This window comes from Lithobates pipiens, unplaced genomic scaffold, assembly GCF_037356315.1.
Source record: "Lithobates pipiens isolate NorthernLeopardFrog02 unplaced genomic scaffold, aLitPip1_a1.2 Scaffold_8, whole genome shotgun sequence".
NCBI classification, from domain to species: domain Eukaryota; kingdom Metazoa; phylum Chordata; class Amphibia; order Anura; family Ranidae; genus Lithobates; species Lithobates pipiens.
The window spans coordinates 522183567-522206868 of record NW_027507903.1 but is presented as its reverse complement, the minus strand read 5'-3'; the positions used below and the strand labels follow the sequence as shown (position 1 = coordinate 522206868).

The window sequence follows — 23302 nt, the reverse complement described above, 5'->3', positions numbered from 1 at the left end:
AGAGAGCGCGATGCACATCCATGATGCAAATCTCCTGTTCACCACATCCCAAAGGTGCTCTATTGGATTGAGATCTGGTGACTATGGAGGCCATTGGAGTGCAGGGACCTCATTGTCATGTTCAAGAAACCAGTGGGGAGATGATCTGATCTTTGTGACATGGAGCATTATCCTGCTGGAAGGAGCCATCAGAAGATGGGTACACTGTAGTCATAAAGGGATGGACATGGTCAGCAACTATACCCTACCATCTGAATGTCTTAGCTGACATTGAGACTCATCAGACCAGGCAACATTTTTAATTTTTTTTTTTTTGCCCACTTTTTGGTGAGCCTTTGAAAATTGTAGCCTCAATTTCCTATTCTTAGCTGACAGGAGTGACACCTGTTGTCTGCTGCTGTAGCCCATCTGCTGCAAGGTTCGATGTGTTGTGCATATGTTGGTTGTGGTTATTTGTGTTACTGTTGCCTTTCTATCATCTCAAACCAGTCTGCCCATTCTCCTCTGACATTAACAAGGCATTTTAGTCCACACAACTGTCGCTTTTTTTTTTCTTTTTTGGACCATTCTCTGTAAACGCTAGAGATGGGGTGTGTGTGTGTGTGTGTGTGTGTGAAAATCCCGGTTTTTGAAATGCTCAAACCAGCATGTCTGGCACCAACAACCATGCCACATTCAAAGTCCCTTAAATCCCCTTTCTCCCCCATTCTGATGCTCTGTTTGAACTTCAGCAAATTGTCTTCACCACGTCTAGATGCTGAAATGCTTTGAGTTGCTGCCATGTGATTGGCTGATTAACAATTTGTGGGTGTACAGGTGTTTTTTTTTTTTTTTTTTTATTCACTTACATTAGGTCGTTCAAATTTCACCTGTTGGTAGTCGCGTCCTGGGTTGTAAATCTTTGTTTTCATTGCTGGTAAATAATGGATTTCAAGTAGAACTTACCATCATTGAGTTCTTGACAAGGCTGTCCAACATCCGCAGAGGCTACAGAATGTTTGTTTGCAGAGATGACACCATTGACAAGAGTCCCCAATAACAAGACGTGGCTCCTGGCACTGGTGTCCTCCATATCTGTAAATATTCTGTGGATGGCGGACAGCCTGCACCCCTCCTTTGTCATTGAGTTCTTGACTGCACATTGCTTCTGCGTAGAATCGGTTATATACATTGATCAGTACTTGCAGCCATTGGCTGTGAGCGCTGATCGAATGATGGTTTTCCAGCATGACCGTTCGACAGAAGCCGGTGCTGCTGAACTGGCCGACTTTTGGTACGTGTGTATTGCTACCAACATGTGAAATTTGAACAGGCTATGTGAAGACGGCCATAGACAATTTGAAACAAGCATAGGCAGGGTGAACGTACCAAAGTTGATCGGTCGATCAACTTGGGTACAACCAGCCTGTCAAATTTTACATGCCATCATTGCTAGCGGCTATTCTAGCTGTTAGCAGTAATCGCCCGGCAGGGACAACTCCCCCCACCCTCCGCCAGGAGAACGGGATCAACTCCGTGGGAGGAATTCACCCATCATCAGTGTCTGTGTTGATGGGGAATCAAGAGATTTTCTTTCCTGCAACCCATCTATATGGCTGGCTTTACTTACATCTTTTAATTTTATATTTTTAAGATAACCTTTTACAGTCTTTGTACATAATGAAATTAACACAATTCTGCCACGCTTATAATCATATAAACCACATTAATGGTGGAAAAATAAAAAAACGATTTTATAGGTCAGTTTAAAATGTGCATAGATGAAAAACGTCCCAATGAAAAGTGCTATCCACCGCTGTGTAATGAGCGTCATTAAAGCTTCTAGCAAACAATATCCTAGTATCCGGTGCTGAGACCCCGACGGTTACATGTGATCATCATACCACCTCCCGGTTTCTCAGGATTATAATGGATATATGGCCACAAAGATGGTGCAAGACTCCTCATAGAATCAAAACTGATATGCCCACATAGTGTAAATCCACAAAACATATTTATTAAGAAGATGTAGATTATACATTTACAGAAGGAGGAAGCGAGAGAGGAGAAGATGAAGAAGAAAAAGGGGTGGGGAGGAAAGAAGGTCACCACTGTGGGAGCCCGAGAGAAGTAAATCGGCACCATGACTCAATAAAGATCTGGTACAATGACTACAGTGAGAGTCGGTTCACACTGAGGCAGCACGACTTGCAGCGCGAATGCCTCAGGCATCCTGCATCCGACTTCAGGGGCGGCTTGCAAAATGACTTCTGTATAGAAGTTAATGCAAGTCACCTGAAGTCGCCCCAAAAGCAGTACAGGAACCTTTTTCTAAGTCTGAACAACTTGTGTCGCTCCTATTAGAACAGTTCCATTGTACAGAATGGAGTGCGACTTGTCAGGTGACTTTGTCTCCTGACAAGTTGCCCCAGTGTGAACTGAGTCTAAACCCTTGGCAAGCAACAAGCAAAGACAAGCAACATTTTTTTAATACATTTTGACTTGATATACATTTTGACTTGTCATGTCACAACGAGTATAAAAGAAGAGGGGCACCCATAAGTGTAGCGCTATGGTTACATTTAATGAAGGTACAACATTTAGCAACATATTGCTACCCTTGGAGGCGCCTCTCTTCTCTTTTATACTCTGGAGCTCCTGCTGGATTTTGCTTCTAATCCTGCTGTGGAGGCTTCCATTTGTGGATGGACATTTTATGGTATCACAACCTGGTCCTATTGCTATAATATATATATTTTTTTTTATATGAACTATAAACTGAAGGACCTATGAATAAATTATTGTGGAATGAATCATTTGAGTTTCTATAATTTCTTATGGGGGAAATTCACTTTGATATACAAGTGCTTTGGATTCCAAGCGTGTTTCTGGAAGGAATTCTGCTCGCAATCCAGGGTTTGTGTATGTGGATCCACACAGTGCAGATATTCATCAGAGAAGTGAAGGAGGTTCCAATAGAGCCACCTAGTCTCGTGTTCCTCAGCCTTGTCTAGAAGGACCTAGGTCAGGTCCTCCCAGTTGCTCGATATCGTTTACCCCTGCGAGCCATTGTGCGACTGTGTGGGCAGTTTGTTGTTTTTGATAAGACTATTTAATGTATTTCTTATCTATCTTGTCCTCCAGCTCACTATAGATCCCTACGTTTGTATAAGATGTGCTGGATGTGTCTTCCTAGACATGTCCAGACCTAGAAAATAATATTGTAAGAGACTTGTATAAAAAGATCGCCTTTAACTCCATCTAACATATACAGCTTTGGTCTGTATCAGTGGAACTGTTCTCAGTGTTTATACTGAAAGCTTTGCTCTCCCTCCCTCCCCCATCGTTACATGACATCACATGGAACCATTTTAGGCAAAATGGATAAAAATAAATGTAACGCTTGAGAGCGCAGACTGCAGGCCATGCCCAGCATGTGAACATTAAGACAATACGTGATGCTTTGGACCATGGAGTCACAAAAATGCATCAGACAGCAGTTTACATGCTTGCAGAAATACTGACTGTACCGTGCCAAAAGCTTTGTCATTTTAAATCCAGCTCCGCACAATAACAATGATTCAGAAACTGCTGGAAGCAATGCATTTCACTGAATAAAGAGCCGTTCTTTCCTGTGTGTCACATTATGAGAAGTACATATAGCATAATGGATGAAGAGGTACCTACCTGTGATACTGTAGGTGGATTAGAATGGAGTTGTTAACCCATACACAGCCAAGCAACCAATGGATTGTACTCAAAGAAGAATTATGATGACCACCCGCCAAATTACATTTTACTAAAAAGATGCACAGTGGAAATGCTTTAAAGTGAAAGTTTTAATGGCATATTGTGGGGTTAGAACCTCTCTCGGGTGGTTGTTGTGTCTATTTTAAGGAGGTTCGCCCTTCTCTATCCCAATGCCAATGTCACCAGGAATGAAATTGAGGGTAAATTTAAAATTTAAAGTTGCCACTAGAACATTAACAGAGGGTACATTTTCCAATGAGGACACTTGTTCCACTGACGGCTTTCTAAGCCCTTGTACACACGGTCGGAGATTCCGACGGAATGTGTCCGATCGGACCGTTTTGTCGGACCAAGTTTTCCAACTTGTTGGTAAAATTTTCCGACAAAATGCTCCGATCGGACATACTCCGATCATGTGTAGAGAATCCGATCGGACAAAGTGCCACGCATGCTCAGATCAAATTCCTACACCAAAGCTATTGGCTACTAGCGTGAACGTAGTCCCATCGTAACGAAATAACGCCATCGCGTCGGATTTTCCGACAACTTTGTCCGACTGTGTGTATGTAACAGTTTCTGACAAAATCCGACGGATTTGGTTGTCGGAATCTCCGACCATGTGTACAAGGACTTAGAGGGGATTTTCATTGCATCATACAGTTATCTCTCACTTGCTTTTGAGTCTACAGGACAGGAAGTGAAGAGAAGTTTCCCTAATGAGACTGAGATGACACCACAGCATTATGGTGTGAACAGTTGTTTTCTATGTGAGCCTGCATTTATCTATGTAGATCTATGGACCAGCCCTGAGAGTCCCCTATAACCCTTTCCGATGGCACTTGTGGCAGCTTCCCAGCAAAAGCTCAATACTGATTGCTGGCTGCATTAGCCCCCCGCCTACATTATTACAGTTATATCAGCAATTTTTTATGTTTTCGTAAAATTATGGAGTGTTTAGAACCATTGTTTATTATTATTATTATTATTATTATTATTATTATTATATATATATTTTTTTTTCCTCCTTTTGCTGTTTGTGGTCAGTTGCCGAGAGAGCTCCCCATTATTTATTTATTTATTTCTTACCCACTGACACAACAAGAAGTAAGAGGAAGTCTCTCCAAAGTAATGGAAAATTCCTTCTTAGGTGGCTGATGCATGAACAGCTATCCAAATTTCCCCTCACCTAACTGTTCTGGTGATGACTGTGACATTTTGTATTTCCCATCACTTTCTTTCCTGGTAACAAAGGTCACCAAGACAATTGGTGGGTTTGAATCTATCAAGCCATCAAATGGTTGGTGTCATAACTGATCACATGTGCAGCACCATGGCAACTGCAGATCAGAGACAAAGATGGCAGCTTTCTTGGCTGTAAAGAATAGGAAGGTTTAGTTCCAGCTTTAATATACCAAAAACTGTTATCGCAGTAGGTCACAGTGCAGTAGTATTCCATGCTGCGTTATAAAAATTAGCCTATCCAAAACAACACTGAAAGTCAGACCCTTGTTTAGGTGGGTTGGAAAGGTTCAGTTCATACCTTTTGTTTTCTGCTGACAGAACAGAAGTTGGCTCTAAGGGCCGGTTCACACAGCGGGCGATGCGAGGCGACACGACTCGCCTCGCCTCGCTCCCGCAAGTCGCCCCCGTTCTGTACAATGGAACCGTTCTGAGAGGAGCGACTCGAGTCGCTCCGACTCAGAAAAAAGGTTCCTGTACTACTTCTGGGCGACTTCGGGGGCGACTTGCATTGACTTCTATACAGAAGTCCTCTGCAAGTCGCCGCTGAGGTCGCCGCAGGTCGCGGCGAGGCAAGTCTGAGACGCCTCGCCGCGCCTGCAGTGTGAACCGGCCCTTAGGGCATCAATCCTGGTAAAGCCAAGAAAATCTTTGTAGGGGCTAATAGAATCATACACTGCCTGTGGATACATCCAGTGTGGAGCATTAGGATTATATAGAGGCATGGAACCACATCTGTATACTGTACATCAGGGATATGCAATTAGCGGACCTCCAGCTGTTGCAGAACTACAAGTCCCATGAGGCATAGAAAAACTCTGGCAGCCACAAGCATGACGCCCAGAGGCAGAGCATGTTGGGAATTGTAGTTTTGCAACAGCTGGAGGTCCACTAATTGCATATCCCTGCTGTACATAGACGATTGCTCCCCTAATTTAGGGCCTGATACATTTTTCACCATTAATCAATAGCTGCTTGAAACAGTAAATGTAACTGGCTCCATAATTTTGCATTTAAATGTCCAACCCTACCCTTGTGCCACATGTTATGATACAGAAGAAAAAAAAAAGCAAATTTTATGCTTAGTTTGTGAAATCTGCATTTATTTTGTAACCTTCTTACATAAGTTATACTGATTATCTGAAGTCTGAGCAAAGCTGGGTGATGCAAGGAACATGAAAGTCATCATCGAGAAGTGTAAATATTTTGCTGAAAATCTCCAACCCAGCAATCATAGTTTCATAGTTAGGGCCGGTTCACACTGGGGGCGATGCGAGGTGACACGACTTGCCTCGCCGCGACCTGCCGCGACCTCAGCGGCGACTTGCAAATGACTTCTGTATAGAAGTCAATGCAAGTCGCCCCGAGATCGCCCAAAAGTAGTACAGGAACCTTTTTTCTAAGACGGAGCGACTCGAGTCGCTCCTCTTAGAACGGTTCCATTGTACAGAACATGGACGACTTGTCAGATCGCGGCACGGCAAGTCGTGTCGCCCCCTGTGTGAACCGGCCCTTAGTAAGGTTGAATAAAGACACCAGTCCATCCAGTTCAACCTGAGCAAGTGTCTACCCCTATGCCTGTACATTGCACACTCACATTGTTCCCTACCCTCAAGGAGCCCACAAGCTAAGGTCCCCATTCATATACTAGGGCCAATTTTGGACAGAAGCCAATTAACCTACCTGCATGTCTTTTGAGTGTTGGAGGAAACGAGCACCGGGAGGAAACCCATGCAGGCACAGGGAGAACATGCAAACTCCAGGCAGGTAGTGTCATGGTTGGGATTTGAACCAGCGACCCTTTTTACTGCTAGGTGAGAGTGCTAACCACTACACCACTGTACCGCCAAATCAATTCTGAATAAACTTTGAATCTCGGCTGCTTCATAAATTATCGTTATCACAAGCTCTGACATCACATTGTATTCTATTACCTGTGTTTTTTTTTTGCCAGCATTGTAGAACTACTAGGGTATTTTAAATCTAAAATTTAAAGGCTACATTTTGGAGCACATTACGCCAATATTTAGGGTGTAACATACATACTACAGCTCCCACTCCACCACCCTCCCCCCTCGTGACAGCAGACAGGGGTTCCTCTCCCCTGAACCCACTGTCATATTTCAAAATCGGCGCAGCTGTATGGGGCTCTGCTTGCACAGGTGCATCATTCATTCATAGGAATCTGTGAGCCAAGAAACTACAAGTCTCGTCTTCCAACCTCACAATGATCTGTGAGGGAGCTGATGAGCGCCATCGTTGTTCATTGACCTATCCTTCAGCTTTCCAACTGACAGCCAGTACAGAGGTATGGGAAAGAAATCTGGAGGCTTTGTCTGCAGGACTCTGATTGTTCCTTGGTTCAGTGCTCTGTAGGCTCCTCTGGGAAGAAATAAAAATGCAGAAGATTTGGAATAGATGCACTTTTTTTTTTTTTTTTTTTTTTTTCTTGCAAAATCATGTACTTTAAAAAAAAAAAAAAAAAAAAAAGGTTAACTGTCCCCACACTAAGTAATTACACATTTCCTTGAAACTGAAGATTGGGAAGATGTTTTGGATGTGCAACTTACTAGACTTATATCTGCTTGGGATCAACTCAACTATTGTAAATTTGTTCATCGTATTTACCTGACTCCCGCTAGATTAGCAAAACATTTCCGGAACCATATTTGAATAATCCATAGTGGGCAGTGACAACCTATTGGGAGCTAGAGTGATGAAAGGAACGTGGGTGTATGATCGCCATAAGGTAAGTGCAAACTGATGGGCAAGGTGGAGACAAGATGTGCATGTAACTACCCAGAAATAACTAGACCGGGAGGGAGGTGGTAATGTGATTGGGATGTTATGTGATAGACCAACACCAAGGGTCACATAAATAATTGTGAAGTGAAAAGAAAATGATAAATGTTTTTCAATTTTTATTTACAAATATGTGAAAAGTGTGGCGTGCATTTGTATTCGGCCCCCCTGGTGGATGGTGTGTTCAGGGTGATGTGCAGTGTTAGTTTTCCGCCACATAGAGCTTTTTGTTTTTAGGCCAAAAAGTTAAATTTTGGTCTCATCTGACCAGAGCACCGTCTTCCACATGTTTGTGTCCCTCACGTGGCTTCTCGCAAACTGCAAACAGGACTTCTTATGTCTTTCTTCTGGCCACTTTTCTATAAAGGCCAGATTTGTGGAGTGTATGGCTAATAGTTATCCTGTGGACAGATTCTCCCACCTGAGCTGTGGATCTCTGCAGCTCCTCCAGAGTTACCATGGGCTTCTTCTCTGGTTAATGCTCTTCTTGCCCGGCCTGCCAGTTTAGGTGGATGGCCATGTTTTCATAGATTTGCAGTTGTGCCATGCTCTCTCCATTTTTGGATGATGGATTGATGTTCAAAAGCTTGGGATATTATTATTATTTTTTTTTTATAACCTACTTTAAACTTCTCCAACTTCATCCCTGATGTCTGGTGTGTTCCTTGGCCTCCATGGTGCTGTTTGTTTACTAAGGTTCTCTAACAAACCTCTGAGAGCTTCACAGAACAGCTATATTTTATTCTGAGATTAAATTACACACAGATGGACTCTATTTACTAATTAGGTGACTTCTGAAGGCAATTGGTTCCACTAGATTTTAGTTAGGGGTATCAGAGTAAAGGGGGCTGAACACAACTGCACACCACACATTTATTTGTAAAACATTTTGAAAACCATTTATCATTTTCCTTCCACTTCACAATTTATGTACCACTTTGTGTTGGTCTATCACATAAAATTTCAATAAAATGCATTTACGTTTTTGGTTGTAACATGACAAAATTATGGAAACTTTCAAGGGGTATGAATACATTTTCAAGGCACTGTAAGGGCACATATACTAATAGAGGGATACCTTGTAAATTTGACAAGATTTGGAGTGGATGGGTGGCTTTCCCATTTTCTTAATGTTGGATTAAATTGTGAGATTTTGATGTCAGTTAAACATTTATTGTATTATTTCCTACAGTAGAATTTGTTTTCTAGAGTTCTTACCATCTCTGACTAATATATCAGTAAATAAGGGGCTAGCACAGAGTGTATTGCTGGATGTATTTTATTATTTGTGATCTTGTAGAGAGGTCCTTTTTCCCCCTAATATTGTATTGTTTCCTATTGTATAGTTCACATTTAATTGTACGACTGCAGTTTTGGTATTGTGCGGCTGTAGTCAGTTATTTTTTATTTTTTTATTTATTTTTTATATGCGTAATTTTTATACATATTATATATAAAAAGTACAAACAAGCTGTAAGTATCTTCACCCTCTTTAATAAGCATGTCCCATGTTAATGCTAATGCCTGTTCTTTCATGTTTTCTGACTTTTTTCTTAGCAAAATAAAAATATTCCTGCCCCATCTGGTCTTACTGCCGCAGACATGGCGCATTTGGTCCTGCATGCTGCTGCTTTTATGCACTTTCAAAAAACGTTGGCCCTAAAAGAAGTCTATGGGAAATCGTAGGTAGCTCACTTGAAAACCGCAGGCACACTGCGCTGCTCCCAAGCTGCAGAGTGGCATGTGAAACAATCTCCATAGTCTGGGCACAGGTGCACTTTAAGGTGACATCTTTAGAATAGCAATGTCAGAGGAAAAGGCTGCTAGCCAGGTTAGGATTTTTGTTGCAGAACATGCCTGGAGGATACATAGACCTTCATTATGAGTATCGGGGAAGAGATGTTTTGGCAGTTAGATTGTTTCCTTTCATTCAGCCAGCATCTGCGTAGCATCAGAGCTTCACCCATATGTCCATATATGTCTTACTGCTTCTACACTTGTCTGCAAAACAATACATCCAGTGTTCTCCTTTTTCTAATATTTTATATTCTGGGGGATGCCTTTCAAAGCACCCCCTTCCTCCATTGCTGAGGTCCATGGAGGCTGTTTTTTTACAAGGCAGAGGTTCTACCATCCTGCATGCTTGGCATGTGGAACTAGTTTTTTGTGGCTACTGTCTTTGCATTATTGAAAAGGAAAACTCTAGAGGTGCTGGACCTCTACTTTACAGAACTCGTATGGTATTTTCATCACCTAGTACTTGGACCTTTTTAGTACATCCCTATTCTGAAAAAAAAGCCTTTAAACTTCTCCAGTTTTAGTAAATCAACCCCAAGTGTGTGTAATGGCGTGTATACACAAGCGGAATGTCCGACAGAAAAAGTCGTCCGGGAGCTTTTTTATATATATATTTCAATCGTGTGTGTGCCCCATCAGACCTTTTACGTTGAGAATTCCGACAGACCTAGAAATGGAACATGTTCTAAATATTTCCGAAGGAACCAATTCCTATGAGGAAAACAGCTCGTCTGTATGCTGTTCTGACAGACCAAAAACAATGCATGCTCTGAAGCAAGTACGAGACGGAAGATACTGGCTATTGAACTTCCGTTTTCTAGTCCCGTCGTACGCGTTTTACGTCACCGCGTTCTTGACAGTCGGACGTTGGTGTGACCGTGTGTGTGCAAGACAGCTTGAGCGGAAATTAGTCGGAAAAACCTTTTAGAGTTTTGCCACGTTTGGATGTTCACTTAAGATTCTTTGTTCCCAGTCATCAGGAAAAGTGATCTGTCATATCCCTGTCAGCCCATCCCCCCCCTACAATTAGAACACACCCAGGGAACACAGTTAACCCCTTGATTGCCCCTTAATGTTCGTGATCGCTGCAGTTTTATAGCTCTGAACAATGTAATAATGTCACTGGTCCCCAAAAAGTGTCATGTATTGTAGCAAAAGGTAAAAAAAAAAATAAAAAAAAAAAAAAAGGTTCTCTTTTAAAAAAAAAAAAAAAAAAAATATAAAAATAAAGTTTTTATTCCGATGGGAAAACCGGTCGTGTGTACAGGGCATGAGAACATCAGTGAGGAACTTTGCCGACTGACTTTCGGCGGAGTTTCCGAATGAACGGACTTGGCCACACACTCACACCAAAGTCTGACGGATTCCAACGTGATGATGTAGGACCGGACTAGACTAAGGAAGGTCATAGCCAGTGGCCAATAGCTGCCCTAGCGTCGGTTTTCATCCGTCAGACGAGCGTACACACAAGCGGATTTCTCCATAGGAACTGGGTCTGGCAGAAAATTTTTAAACATGTTCTATTTCTAAAGTCCGTCAGATTTTTGGACAGCAAAGGTCCGATGGAGCCCACACATGATTGCATTGTCTGGATTCGTTCCGTCTGACCTTTGCTGTCAAAGTCCGGTCGTGTGTACACGGCATTAGAACATCATTATGGCCTGGGCAGGCTCAAGGCATCCTGTGCCAGGCGCATCAAGACTGCCCAAAAACATAACCAAGCCTCTTCTATGTTTCATAGTGGGCACTGTGTTCTTTTGAAAGCTTAATTTTCCTTTTGTCTCTGAACATAGAAATGATGCGACTTGCCAAAGACGCTCTAGTTTTGTATCCAATCTCAGAAGCATTATGGTTCTCAAAATGCACTTGGCAATTTCCATCCAGTCTGGCTTGTTTTCTTTCACCAGTAGAGTCCCTCTGCATCTTCTTTCTTTGAGCCCACTGTCACTTGTTCGTTCAGACATTTGTACCTTTTTTGACCCCAGACTTCAGCTTGTATTAGTTTTCCTTGGCTGTTTGTCTACTATTCACACTATCCTCCTGTTCTGTTCTATCTGGAATTTGATTTCCTCTGGCTGATAGGTCTGCGGAGGTTGGCTACACTTCCCATGAACCTTAAACTACTTCATATCAGATGACCCTGTATTCACCAGAACATTGAGTTGTTTGGAGATGACCTTTTTATAATTTATTTATTTTACCTGCTGGTCCTATCATTTTTCATTCTTGGACTCCTTTTGCTTTCTCTGGTCCATGTTCAATGTGCACATGATACCAAATGGAAGAGTGACCACTTTTCTCCATTTAAATAGGCCGACTGATTACAAGATGGCAGACGTGATATTAGAGGGAAAAGAGCTGATCATACATGGGTTAGATTTTCTTTGAATGTTTTTTTTTTTTTTTCATTATTGAAATCGGCTAGATTTGTTCAAAAGCCCTTAAAGTGGCTCTAAAGCCTCCAAGTTTTTTTTATTTTATTTATTTATTTTTTTATTTTTTTTACCTTGCGATTTCTGCATTAAAGCAGAACTAAATCCCCCCCCTCCCCCCCATCGTTTTCAGCCAAGGAAACTGCCATCTTGGCCTCTTTTTGATCTTCAACTGCCATATGTTGCGTGTGATCAGTTATGACACCAGCCATTTGATGGTTTGACAGTTTGGTTGATCGTACAAGAAAATGTGACATACCGGGAATGTAACTGCTTTTTGAAATTGTTAAATTGATGTTTACTTCCACTTTGAGGTAAAAAATAACCTTTTGTGCCCAGGATCCTCTCCCAGCCCCCCCATATACCTAAGCCTGATTTCTATCCAGATCTGTGCCCGATATCAGCGTCTCTCTTCCTTTCTCCCTCCTCACTAGACAGATGGCAGCGGAAGCCATTGACTCCTGCTGCTGTCAATCCAAATCCTATGATGGAGTTGGGGGTGGGGCAAAGCCCTGCTGTCTGTGACTATGGTTGTAAGCAGGAGGCTCGGGAGCGAGCCCACACAAGTGCTCTCCCCAGGAAATTCTTGATATTGAGAAGGCTGTTGGAGTTGGAAGCACCTGTGGGGGACCTGAGAAGAGGAAGTTTGGAACTGCTCTGTGCAAAACCACAGCACAGAACAGGTTAGTGTAACCTGTTCATTTGTTAACCATTTATTTTAATTGTTTTATCAAGTTTTGTTCCAGACCTGATGGTTGAATGGAATCCCAGACATCTTACATAGGATTCATCACAATCTGTACACGTTTCCTGAACAAAACCGCATTCACAATCAGTTAGGCTTTTGTTTATAGGAACATTTTTCCATTCTGCACCTTCACGTTTTCTACTCACTACATTGTAAAATGAATGTAATTTAACCCCAATAACAATTAGGGAATTGAATGCACTTTCCAAAAATGAAACGCTATTGGTATATGACTAGCTTTAGTTGGGAATTTTACTATGATCCAATTATTTACAACCTAGAGGTACCAACAACAATATCCAGACCATTGTAGATTTGTATTTCTTTTCACACTTCATTTCATTTTACTCTTGCACACTAAAGGCACGCAGGCATGCATAAAACAATTGCTTTTCATTTTAATTGCTTTTCTGGAGAAATGGAGCATTGTTTCAGTAAACTAAGGTTGCAAACAAATGTGTCTGTGTGTGTCCGCTGTGAATGCATCTATTACCTGGAGCAGTGTTTCTCAACATGAGTCAAGGCATGCACAAAGGACATTTAAAAAAAAAAAATGCCAGCGCTGCTGCCAGGAAAAAGCAATGTTAAAAACGCACTGTTTAGATGTGTTTTTTGAATAGCATTTATGGACATTTTTTTGTGTGTGTGTGTGTGTGTGTGTGTGTGTGTGTGTGTGTGTGTGTGTGTGTGTTTGTTTTTTTTTTTTTTTTTTTTTTATTTTATTTTTTTTTTGCATTTATTAAAAAAAAAAAAAACGCTAAACACCTGTTACAGCATTTAGCATGGGTTTTTTTTTTTTTTTCTACTGCCCCTAAATGCTTTATGCCTCCAAACGCCTCTGAAAGCTTGTGTGCATGGACATGGGCTAACATGGAGGGGCATTTAAAGGCAGTTAAAAAATAATAAAAAAAAAAGTCAGATGCTCCTAACGGCAGCTGTAAAAGAAGATCCTGCGACACGACTCGCCTCGCCGCGCTCTCGCAAGACGCCCCCGTTCTGTACAATGGAACCGTTCTGAGAGGAGCGACTCGAGTCGCTCCGACTCAGAAAAAAGGTTCCTGTACTACTTCTGGGCGACCTGGGGGCGACTTGCATTGACTTCTATACAGAAGTCATCTGCAAGTTGCCGCTGAGGTCGCGGCAGGTCGCGGCGAGGCAAGTCGGTGTCGCCTCGCCTCGCCTGCAGTGTGAACCGGCTCTTAATCTAAACAGGTAACCTGTAAAGGCATTTAAAGCGTTGGAGATTAAGTACCGTAGTTTGTCGCCATGAGCGTGTGCAATTTTAAAGCTTCACATTTTAGGTATCTATTTACACTTTGTATGTTTCACATTACACATAAAAATTGGTGTAACTGTTTTTTTTTTTTTTTTTTTTTTTTTTTTTTCCCCTTTTGGAAAACCACTGCGCAAATACTGTGTGACATAAAAATTTCAAAGATTATACTTTGCCTATTTTTTTTTTTTTTTTGGGAATAAAAGTCAGGGGTTATAAGTAATTTTCTAGCAAAAAAATACTTATTTAAACAAAGTGCCAGAAAAAGCCTGGTCGGCAAGTGGTTAAAATGTTGACTTTCTAAAACTGTTTCCCAACCAGGATTCCATGGAACCCTAGGGTTCCTCCAGAGGTTGCTAGGTGATCCTTGAGCAATATTTGCCTCCCAGATAAGTTCCTACTGACACTTTTTTGTCTCTGTAATCTGTAAGGGGGATAATTCTTCCCACTGACCATCACACTAATGTATTATGAGTTGTAGATAGTCATTTTTATTTTATTTATTTTTTTAAAAAGGGGTTCACTGTGACCATTAAGTTATTTCAAACACAAAGCTGTTCTAAAATGAAGGTGTATGCTATGACCATAGAACTCCTTTTAAATGGAGGAGCTGCTTGCAGCAACCAGACACGTTCCAGCTGATATTTGGGGACTAGGCATAAAAATGAACCATGGGGTGCTAAGAATCCTTGGTGACTTCTTGTCTCCTCTGTGTTTTTGTCATATATTTTTACATCATTATGCTTAAGCAGCTGGCAAATCCTCTAGAGACATTTGTAGCAGTCATTAGTCATCAGAATTAGCCGTTTTTACTTTCACAGTTACAAATGAACCACACCGGCTTCCTATAACCCCCTGTAATCTGCCATAATTGGTGGCATAATGACAAGGCTTCTAAAACTGGGTGGTGCAGTCAGTTACATGGAGCTGTGTGGTTTTGTCTAATATTCAGCAGCTCACGTCTTCAATATCCTAAGATGGATATCTCCGGGAGTGGATTGCTCCAAAGTCATATGTTCTACTTTCCTAAAAGTTTTTTGAATATTGCACAAATATACATTTTTCACAAACTCTGGTGCCTCTGTTCTTATTACATTCTGGAGTATAAGCAAATCCCATCATAAAGAGTGATGAGATGAATTGCAATTAATTGCAAAGTTCCTCTTTGCCATAAAAACAAAAAAACAGTTCCACTGCATTTGTGAAGTCCAGTGAGCACCTCCTACAGTTGATTCAGCTGTGGGATCGGGGGAATCACCAGTGCAGAGCTTGCTCAGGAACGGAAGCAGGTAGGTGTTGGTGTATCTGCATGCACAGCGAGACTAAGACTTTTGGAGGATGGCCTTGTATCTAGAAGGGCAGCAAAGAAGCCACTTCTCTACAGGAAAAACATCAAGAACAGACTTTATATTCTGCAAAAGGTACAGGGATTGGACTGCTGAGGGCTGGAGTAAAGTCATTTTGTCTGATGAATCCCTTTTCCAATTGTTTGGGTCATCGGGAAAAAAACTTGGTCTGGAGAAGAAAAAGTGAGCGCTACCATCAGTCCTGTGTCATGCCAACAGTAAAGCATCCTGGAACCATTCATGTGTGGGTTTGCTTCTCAGCCAAGGGAGTGGGCTCACTCAATTTTGCTTAAGAACACAGTCCTGAATAAAATATGGTACAAAAAACATCCTCCGAGAGCAACTCCCAACCATCCAAGAACAGTTTGGTCAGGAGCAATGCCAGAAATCCCAAGTCTCCCACGAGGCACGGGAGTCTACCACATTTGGCTGCGGTGCTCATGGACAACTGGGCGCTGGGCAATCTCCCGGCTGGGTCTGTCACTCTGTCAGACAGAAGACAGAGCAGCCCGAATGGAGTACGGCCGCGGTGGCCACTCTGGCTGCTCTGTCTGTGGCTGAGTGATAGCCGGATGTGATGACGTGCCCGTCTGTGCAAGGTGGAGGACTGTAATAAAGTTCCACCTCCTAGATGGATGGAACACTGATCCAATGATACATTGAATTGGTGTGACATGCATCATAGGAGGCGGGACTTGTTACAGTTGTCGCCAGAATATTCAAATCTGTTTAAGAGCTCTGTGTGATAAGGCTGTATTGCATGGGTACTGGCAAGGCTGTATTGCGTGGGCACTGGTATAGCTGCATTTAATTGACACTGATCCTAGGCTGCGTTTAACCCTGGAAGGATTTACCCCCTTCCTGGCCAGAACACTTTTCGCGTTTCGGCACTGCGTAACTGACAATTGCACGGTTGTGCGCCGTTGTACCCAAACAAAATTGACGTCCCTTTTTCCCCACAAATTGTTTTCTTTTGGTGGTATTTGATCACCTATGCAGTTTTAAATTTTTGCGCTATAAAAAAAGTGCCAATTTTGAAAAAAAAGCAATATTTTTTACTTTTTGCTATAATATCCCTCAGTTTAGGCCGATATGTATTCTACATATTTTTGGTAAAAAAAAAATCACAATAAGCGTATATTGATTGGTTTGCGGAAAATGTATAGCGTCTACAAAATAGGGAATTTTGTTTTATGGCATTTTAATAATTTTTATTTATTTTTTTATTAATGCCTGGCGATCTGCGTGTGTTGTTTTTTTTTTTTTTTTTTTTTTTTTAAATCATGACTGCAACACTTTTGACACTATTTTGGGACCATTGTCTATAAAAAATGCACTGATTACTGTGTGACACTAAGGGAAGGGATTGGCAGGGAAGGGGTTAAACACTAGGGGGTGATTCCTACTCGCATGACGGCGATCACTGATCCCGGTGACGGAGTAGTGATCTCTGTCATGTCACTAGGCAGAACGGGGAAATGCCTTGTTTACAAAGGCATCTCCACATCCTTCCGCTCTGTGACACGATCACGAGCACCCGGTGGACAATGAGTCCGCGGGGCCCACGGTCACGGAGCACATCGCGGGCGCCTGCCCACAGTGCCGCTTCTTAACCAGTTCCCGACCAGCGCACGCCGATGTACCTCGGCAGAATGGCACGGGCAGGCATATTGGCGTACAGGTACGCCCAGTCTTTAATGCCGCCTGGTGCGCTCGCGTGCTGGTCGGGACCCCCGTGAGCTCTATCGCCGCGGGCATACCCGCGATCATCTCGCGGGGCGGCTGAACGGAGAGATGCCGTTGTAAACAGCATCTCCCCATTCTGCCTAGCAACTAGTGATGCTGATCTCTGCTCCATGTGATTGGAGCAGAGATCAGTGTTTAATAAATGAAAGCCCAGCCCCCAACAGTTAGTAACACACCTCTAGGAACACTTAACCCTTACACTGCCACCCACTGGTTAACCCCTTCACTGCCAGTGTCATTTACACAGGAATCGCTGCATTTATATAGCAGTGATTGCTGTATAAATGACAATGGTCCCAAAAATGTGTCAAAAATGTCCGATGTGTCCACCATAATGTCGCAGTCACAATAAAAATCGCTGATCGCCACCATTACTACTTAAAAAAAAAAAAATAATTATTAATAAAAATGCCATAAAACTATCACCTATTTTGTAAACGCTATAACCAATCATTCGCTTATTGCGATTTTTTTTTTTTTTTTTTTTACAAAAAATATCTAGCATACGTATCGGCCTAAACTGAGGGAAAAATTTTTTTTTTATATATATTTTTGGGGGATATTTATTATAACAAAAAGTAAAAAATGCATTTCTTTCAAAATCGTGACTCTACTTTTGTTTATAGCGCAAAAAATAAAAACCGCAGGGGTGATCAAATACCACTAAAAGAAAGCTCTATTTGTGGGGAAAGACGACATCAATTTTGTTTGGGAGCCACGTCGCATGACCACGCAATTGGCAGATAAAACGACGCAGTGCCGAATCGCAAAAAGTGGTGTGGTCTGGTCTTTGGCCAGCAAAATGGTCCGGGGCTGAAGTGGTTAAAGGGGACGTACCTGTACGCCCTTTTGCCCATTCTGCCTACGACAGTGGCGCAGTCGGGACGGGGTTAATTGGCACTTTTATGTGGGTAAAAAACATTGACGTTTTGGGTCCATGGCCAGGAAACTCCCCAGATTTTAATCCCATTGAGAATTTGTGGACAATCCTCAAGAGGTTCATGAATAAACCCCCCCACAATAAATTCTGCCATTAATCAGGATGTGGCCCAGAATTTGACGGCATCCCAGGGCAAGTAGCAGAGGTCTTTAAAAACGAGGGTCAACACCGCAAATATTGACTCTCTATATAAATTTAATGTAATTGTCAATAAAAGCCTTTGACACAATGCTTGTAATTATACTCCAGTATACCATAGTAACATCTGACAAAAAGATCAAAAAACACTGAAGCAGTGGACTTTGAGTCATTGATTTAAACATCAATTTTGATATTCTGAAAACTTTTGGCTACGACTGTACATTAGTCGAATTTTCAACTAAAATCCTTAGGAAAATTTGTATGAAATGTATCCAAATATTTGAATGTCGTTCAAAAGTAGTTCAAGATTTAGTTTTGCTTTTAAACATTCCATTTGATGAATGGACTTTATCAAATGAAAGCCGCATACACTATTAGGAATTTGAACATTTTGAGCAAAATTTTTCATCCTGCTCTTTCAAATTCTCATCTCGCTGCAATAGAAAACAAATGTTGATTGGATCTTACTAAGGCTTCATGCACACAGGACGCTTAAATTTGCTCTGGACATCGGATTGCTGGCAGCAAAATGCTGCTTTAAAAAAAACACGATTCTATCAGCGTTTTGCTTTTGGCTTCAATGCACGTTTAGCCGTGTTTCTCTGCCTCTATTCAAAATCGGTGGTTCCCTTCGGGAGCCCATTGATTTGAATAAAAGTCGCAGCCAGATGTCGGATCAAATTGCGGTGCGACTTGTACGCTGAGGCTGAAGGGGAACCCCAGCCAAAATTAAGAAAAATAGGTGTGGCCCCCCCCCCCCCCCCCCCCGGAAGATACCAGACCCCTATCCTGATCTGCTGGGCTGTGTGCTCGGATAAGGATGTGGTATGGAATTTGGGGGGACCCCCATGCCATTTTATTTTTGAGCATGGGGGTTCCCCTTAAAAATCCCCCCCCCCCCCCAATTTTTTTTATTTTTTCTCATTTTGGAGGGGTTCCCATTCATTCTCAGCACACAAGTCGGATCATCATGATCCGACTTCTGGTGTGACTTCTATTCAAATATTCAAATTAATGGGCTCCCATAGGGAACCATTGATTTTTAAATGGAGGCAGATAAATTCCTAAAGAGGCTTAATGCTCTGTTTACAGCGTTAACCCTCGTTTAACATCTTTTACCGGCGTCTGGCATTTTCATGACTGCTCTTGAATGCGATTTTAGGTAGTTCAGACAACGGCCCATAAACGGTCTTGCTGACAAACGTCCAAAAACGTCCATGTATGGATGGACACATAGGATAACGTAGAGGGGAGTTTGATGGGCTGATAAAAAAAAAAAAACGCCCAAACTCCCAAAAACAGTCGTTTTATGAGCTTCAGTGTGCATGGAGCCTAATGATTAGGGAAACTAATGAAAATGTCAAAGGACATTCTGCTAGTGCATACCCAGCTTTATTCTTCAATTTGTGTCTACTATTCTTTTAGTCTAAGTAATGTCATTGTCGTTTCTTCCAGAGCCAACTATATGCATACCAATGTAGAAACACACACGCATGCATGTGAATGAATGCCGACATGGTACACCTAGAAGATCTTGTGTCTCGCATCATTTGACATTGTTCTTCCACTTGTTGGTTGCTGCGTACATATGTAAATTCATGTAGCTTCCAAAAAGCAGCAGGTGCAGGCCTGGAGGATTATAAGCAAATGTGGAGAGAAGGGGAGGGCTAGCCATCGGGGAAAAGGTTGTCACAGTAACCTGGCAGGGTTCTTTCCCCTGCAAACTGGGACTTCCAAGGTCAACGTGCAAATGACAACAAATCATTACATTAACGTTTGTTTCTGGCAGGACAACATTGGCAACAGTCATGCAATCTGTAAAATAAAGCATGTAAACTCCTATTCACATATTGCGGGATATTTAATAATGTTTAAAGTGGTAGTAAACTGCGGCTGCCTAAAGATTAAAAAAAAAAAAAAAAAAAAAAAAAAACCCTTAAGGCAATCGCATAGCATACTAGCACATTATGAAATGCTTAGTTTGGAACGAAGCCTTCCTGCAGCAAGTTGTCACCGGTGAGAGGGCTGACATCTTGTCCTTGTCTGTCTTCTGAGTTTGTGTTCTCCAGCTATGTGATTGGTCTGAGCCGTGATTGCGTCACTGTGTGCAATCGTGCGGGAGCCCTCAGTTCCGCCACAAAGCTCTGAAGGTCCAACAAAGTATGCCAGACCTTCAGAGCGCATGCACCAGTGACGTAACTGGCTGCATCCAGGGGGACTATCTCCTAAATGGTGCACATTCATTTTACGTACAGGTAAGCCTCATTATAGGCTTACCTGTAGGTAAAAATCACTAAGCGGGCTTTACTACCGCTTTTAAAGTATGATTTGGCATCATATATATTTTTCATGTTTAGTCTGTGCATACAAAGAACTACACAGCCCTTGCTGCTCACTGTACGCCTCCTGACAGTGCATTCAATCTACTCTTTTCTCCAGAATGGAGGCACCATCTTTGTTTAGGGAAATGTCCACGGTGAGATTCTGGCTTAAAGGGGTTGTTAAAGTTTGTGTTTATTTTTTAAATAACAAACATGGTATACTTGCCTCCTCTATGCAAGGGTTTTGCACAGTGGCCCTGATCATCCTCCTTTTGAGGTTACTCAGCGGCGACCTTGGCTCCCCCCCCCCCCACATCGAGTGTCCCCTCGGAGATGAGCACTCCAAGGGGTTACTCTTGCGGGAGCTCTCCCGAGTCCTGCTACATCCATTGACACAGCCAGCAGGACTCGGCACCACCCCCCAACTCCTGTGTCACTGGATTTGATTGACAGCAGGGGGAGCCAATGGCTGCTGCTGCTGCTATCAGTCTATCCAATTAGGCCAAAACGGTGTCTGGAGCTGCTGGGCTCATTCTTGTTGCTGGAAAGATGGGGGGGCTCTGGGGGATGCTGCAGTACAGAAGGTTTTTCACCTTAATGCATATGCATTAAGGTGAAAAACCTTGAGGGTTTACAACCTCTCTAAACCGGCCATAGATGACGTGTTTTTTTTCTTTTTTTTTTTTCTTTGTCACCACATTTTTTACAGTGAAACTTGAAACCTTTTTGGAGCAGAGTACCTACCGTCACAACTCCTACATGTACAGTATGTATGCCCTGGTTTGGATCAGGTGTTACTAGCTTTGTAGTAACTGCACTGGAATGTAATTGGCTTATTCTGTCTTTGAATTAAGTCATTCTGTTGTCTATATCCAAAGGCCCTACTACTTGGCAGTTGTGGATTTGGGCTTGCGTTGATCGCATTGGTTTGACACCTCTAAGATCTTTCACAGTTCATTGATAGATGCATTTGACCTGCTTTAAGGCCATGCACACGACACGAAAATCAGACGAAAAATTTAATTTGACTAACAATCTGCCGATTTTCGATCGTTGGTATGGTGCTTTCGACAGCCGATTCTGGTTTTTCGTCAGACAAAAGCTGCATGTGCAGACTATAAAATCTTAGGCGTACGTGAACTCAACATCCGATTTTCGTTTAGTGCGGTTATCGTACAAAAGAAATCGTAAACTGAAGACTACGCATGCTCAGAAACTAATACATACAAAACTAGTCAACACGTTATGTCACTTCTTAAGTTTGTATTCTGTTGTACGAGATTTTTTTGTATGGTGAGTAAGCTTCACTTTCGACATGAGAATAGCATGCAGCAAAAAATGGACGTTTGGCCGTCTGAAAATCTGATTGTATGTACGAGGCTTTAGCAGGTTTAGAACCTGCCTACAAAAGTCCATTGATACAGGCCGATATGCTTTTGGATTATTTTAAGCACCTGCAGAAAATCGCATCTTTTGAATTTAGCTATGTTGTGCTGATTGTCAGTAAGAGGTTCCAATAGCCCAAGAGTACCATTTTAGCCCTTAGAATGTGACATTGGAGGACTGTGTACACAATTATATTAAAACTGATACAAGAACGTAAAGCAGATATCTACCCTCAATTCCATGTCGCCTCCTCTCCACCACTCCACTGCACAGGGCCATTTTAAAATGTATTTAATTTAAAAAAGCTCTGGCCCACCCCCTTTATGCACTTCACTCGCTTAGGTGCACTTTTCTCGCTGTGCCTCCTGGGATATGTGGCGTAAATATGGGCATAGTCCTTCACTGGGAAAGGAGCAGGGGGCAGGCCTAATGGCTCATCATCAGCAGAGCCACCAGTTGAACCTGGAAGAGCTGGCAGCTTCCTGATGACATCACGCAAAAAGATGGTGGCATGGGACCGAGAGGAGGGGGCGGGCAGAAGAGAAGAGGATCTAAGCAGGACAATGCTGGATCTTCTGGGTGGTTGATTATCTTAACTGTACAAAATCCACCGGGTAAGCGGAGGTTAAGGGGGGGAGAGTCTTCACTTATCTTGTGTGATAGACATGGACTGGTTATATTATATTGTCTAGAGGGTAAGGATGGAGTTTGTAAGTAAACCATGTTGTGTTTTAATTTCAGGAAATTGAAACTGATATCAAACTTGATGGAGAGACGGCATCTGACAGCGACAGTAAAACTGACCCTGCCAGTACTCAACAAGGCACGCCAACTGATGATACTCCAGAGGTCCTCAACAGGGCTTTATCAAGCCTGTCATCCAGGTTTCTTTACTTTTTCTTTAATAGACACTTCATATAATAGAATATCAGGGAAGGGAAAATTATTCCTGAGTCCTGGCACAAAAGCATTCATTTTGAATATTTTACTGCATAGCCACAAAGCATATAAAACCACACAAATATTACTTGTAAAAGTGACATCACTGTGTTGTACAAAGAGCAGAGGTGTGGGACCCAACAGGCTCCACTCGCTACAGGCTGAGGCCCCACTGGTCTAAGGAATGAACGAATATTCAGAGATGCGACTTATTTATTTTTTCATTCAGAATTTGACATGTTGTATGGCCAGCATAAGAATACACATGACTATTTTATTTAGCTTGGCCATTAATGCTCTACCGCAGAGGAACCCTTAAAATAATTTTACAGTCCTCGGCGAACCCCTGCCAAAAAGTATACCTACATCTCACATTGTTATTCATATCACTAAGTGATCCAAATAACAAATAATATAAAACTTATGGCAAAACTAGAGCATTTCACATTCATGTTGGATCCTC

At 42.2% G+C, this 23302-nt stretch overlaps 1 protein-coding gene across 1 annotated transcript in view; it reads left to right on the top strand.

Moving 5' to 3' along the window:
* The window catches only part of CDS2 (CDP-diacylglycerol synthase 2), an 81520-nt gene that overhangs the window by 18656 nt on the left and 39562 nt on the right, over positions 1-23302 (top strand). The window contains exon 2 of the mRNA XM_077469477.1: positions 22642-22784. Within this exon, the coding sequence (XP_077325603.1) occupies positions 22642-22784 (143 nt within the window). The remainder of the gene's footprint in view (positions 1-22641; positions 22785-23302) is intronic.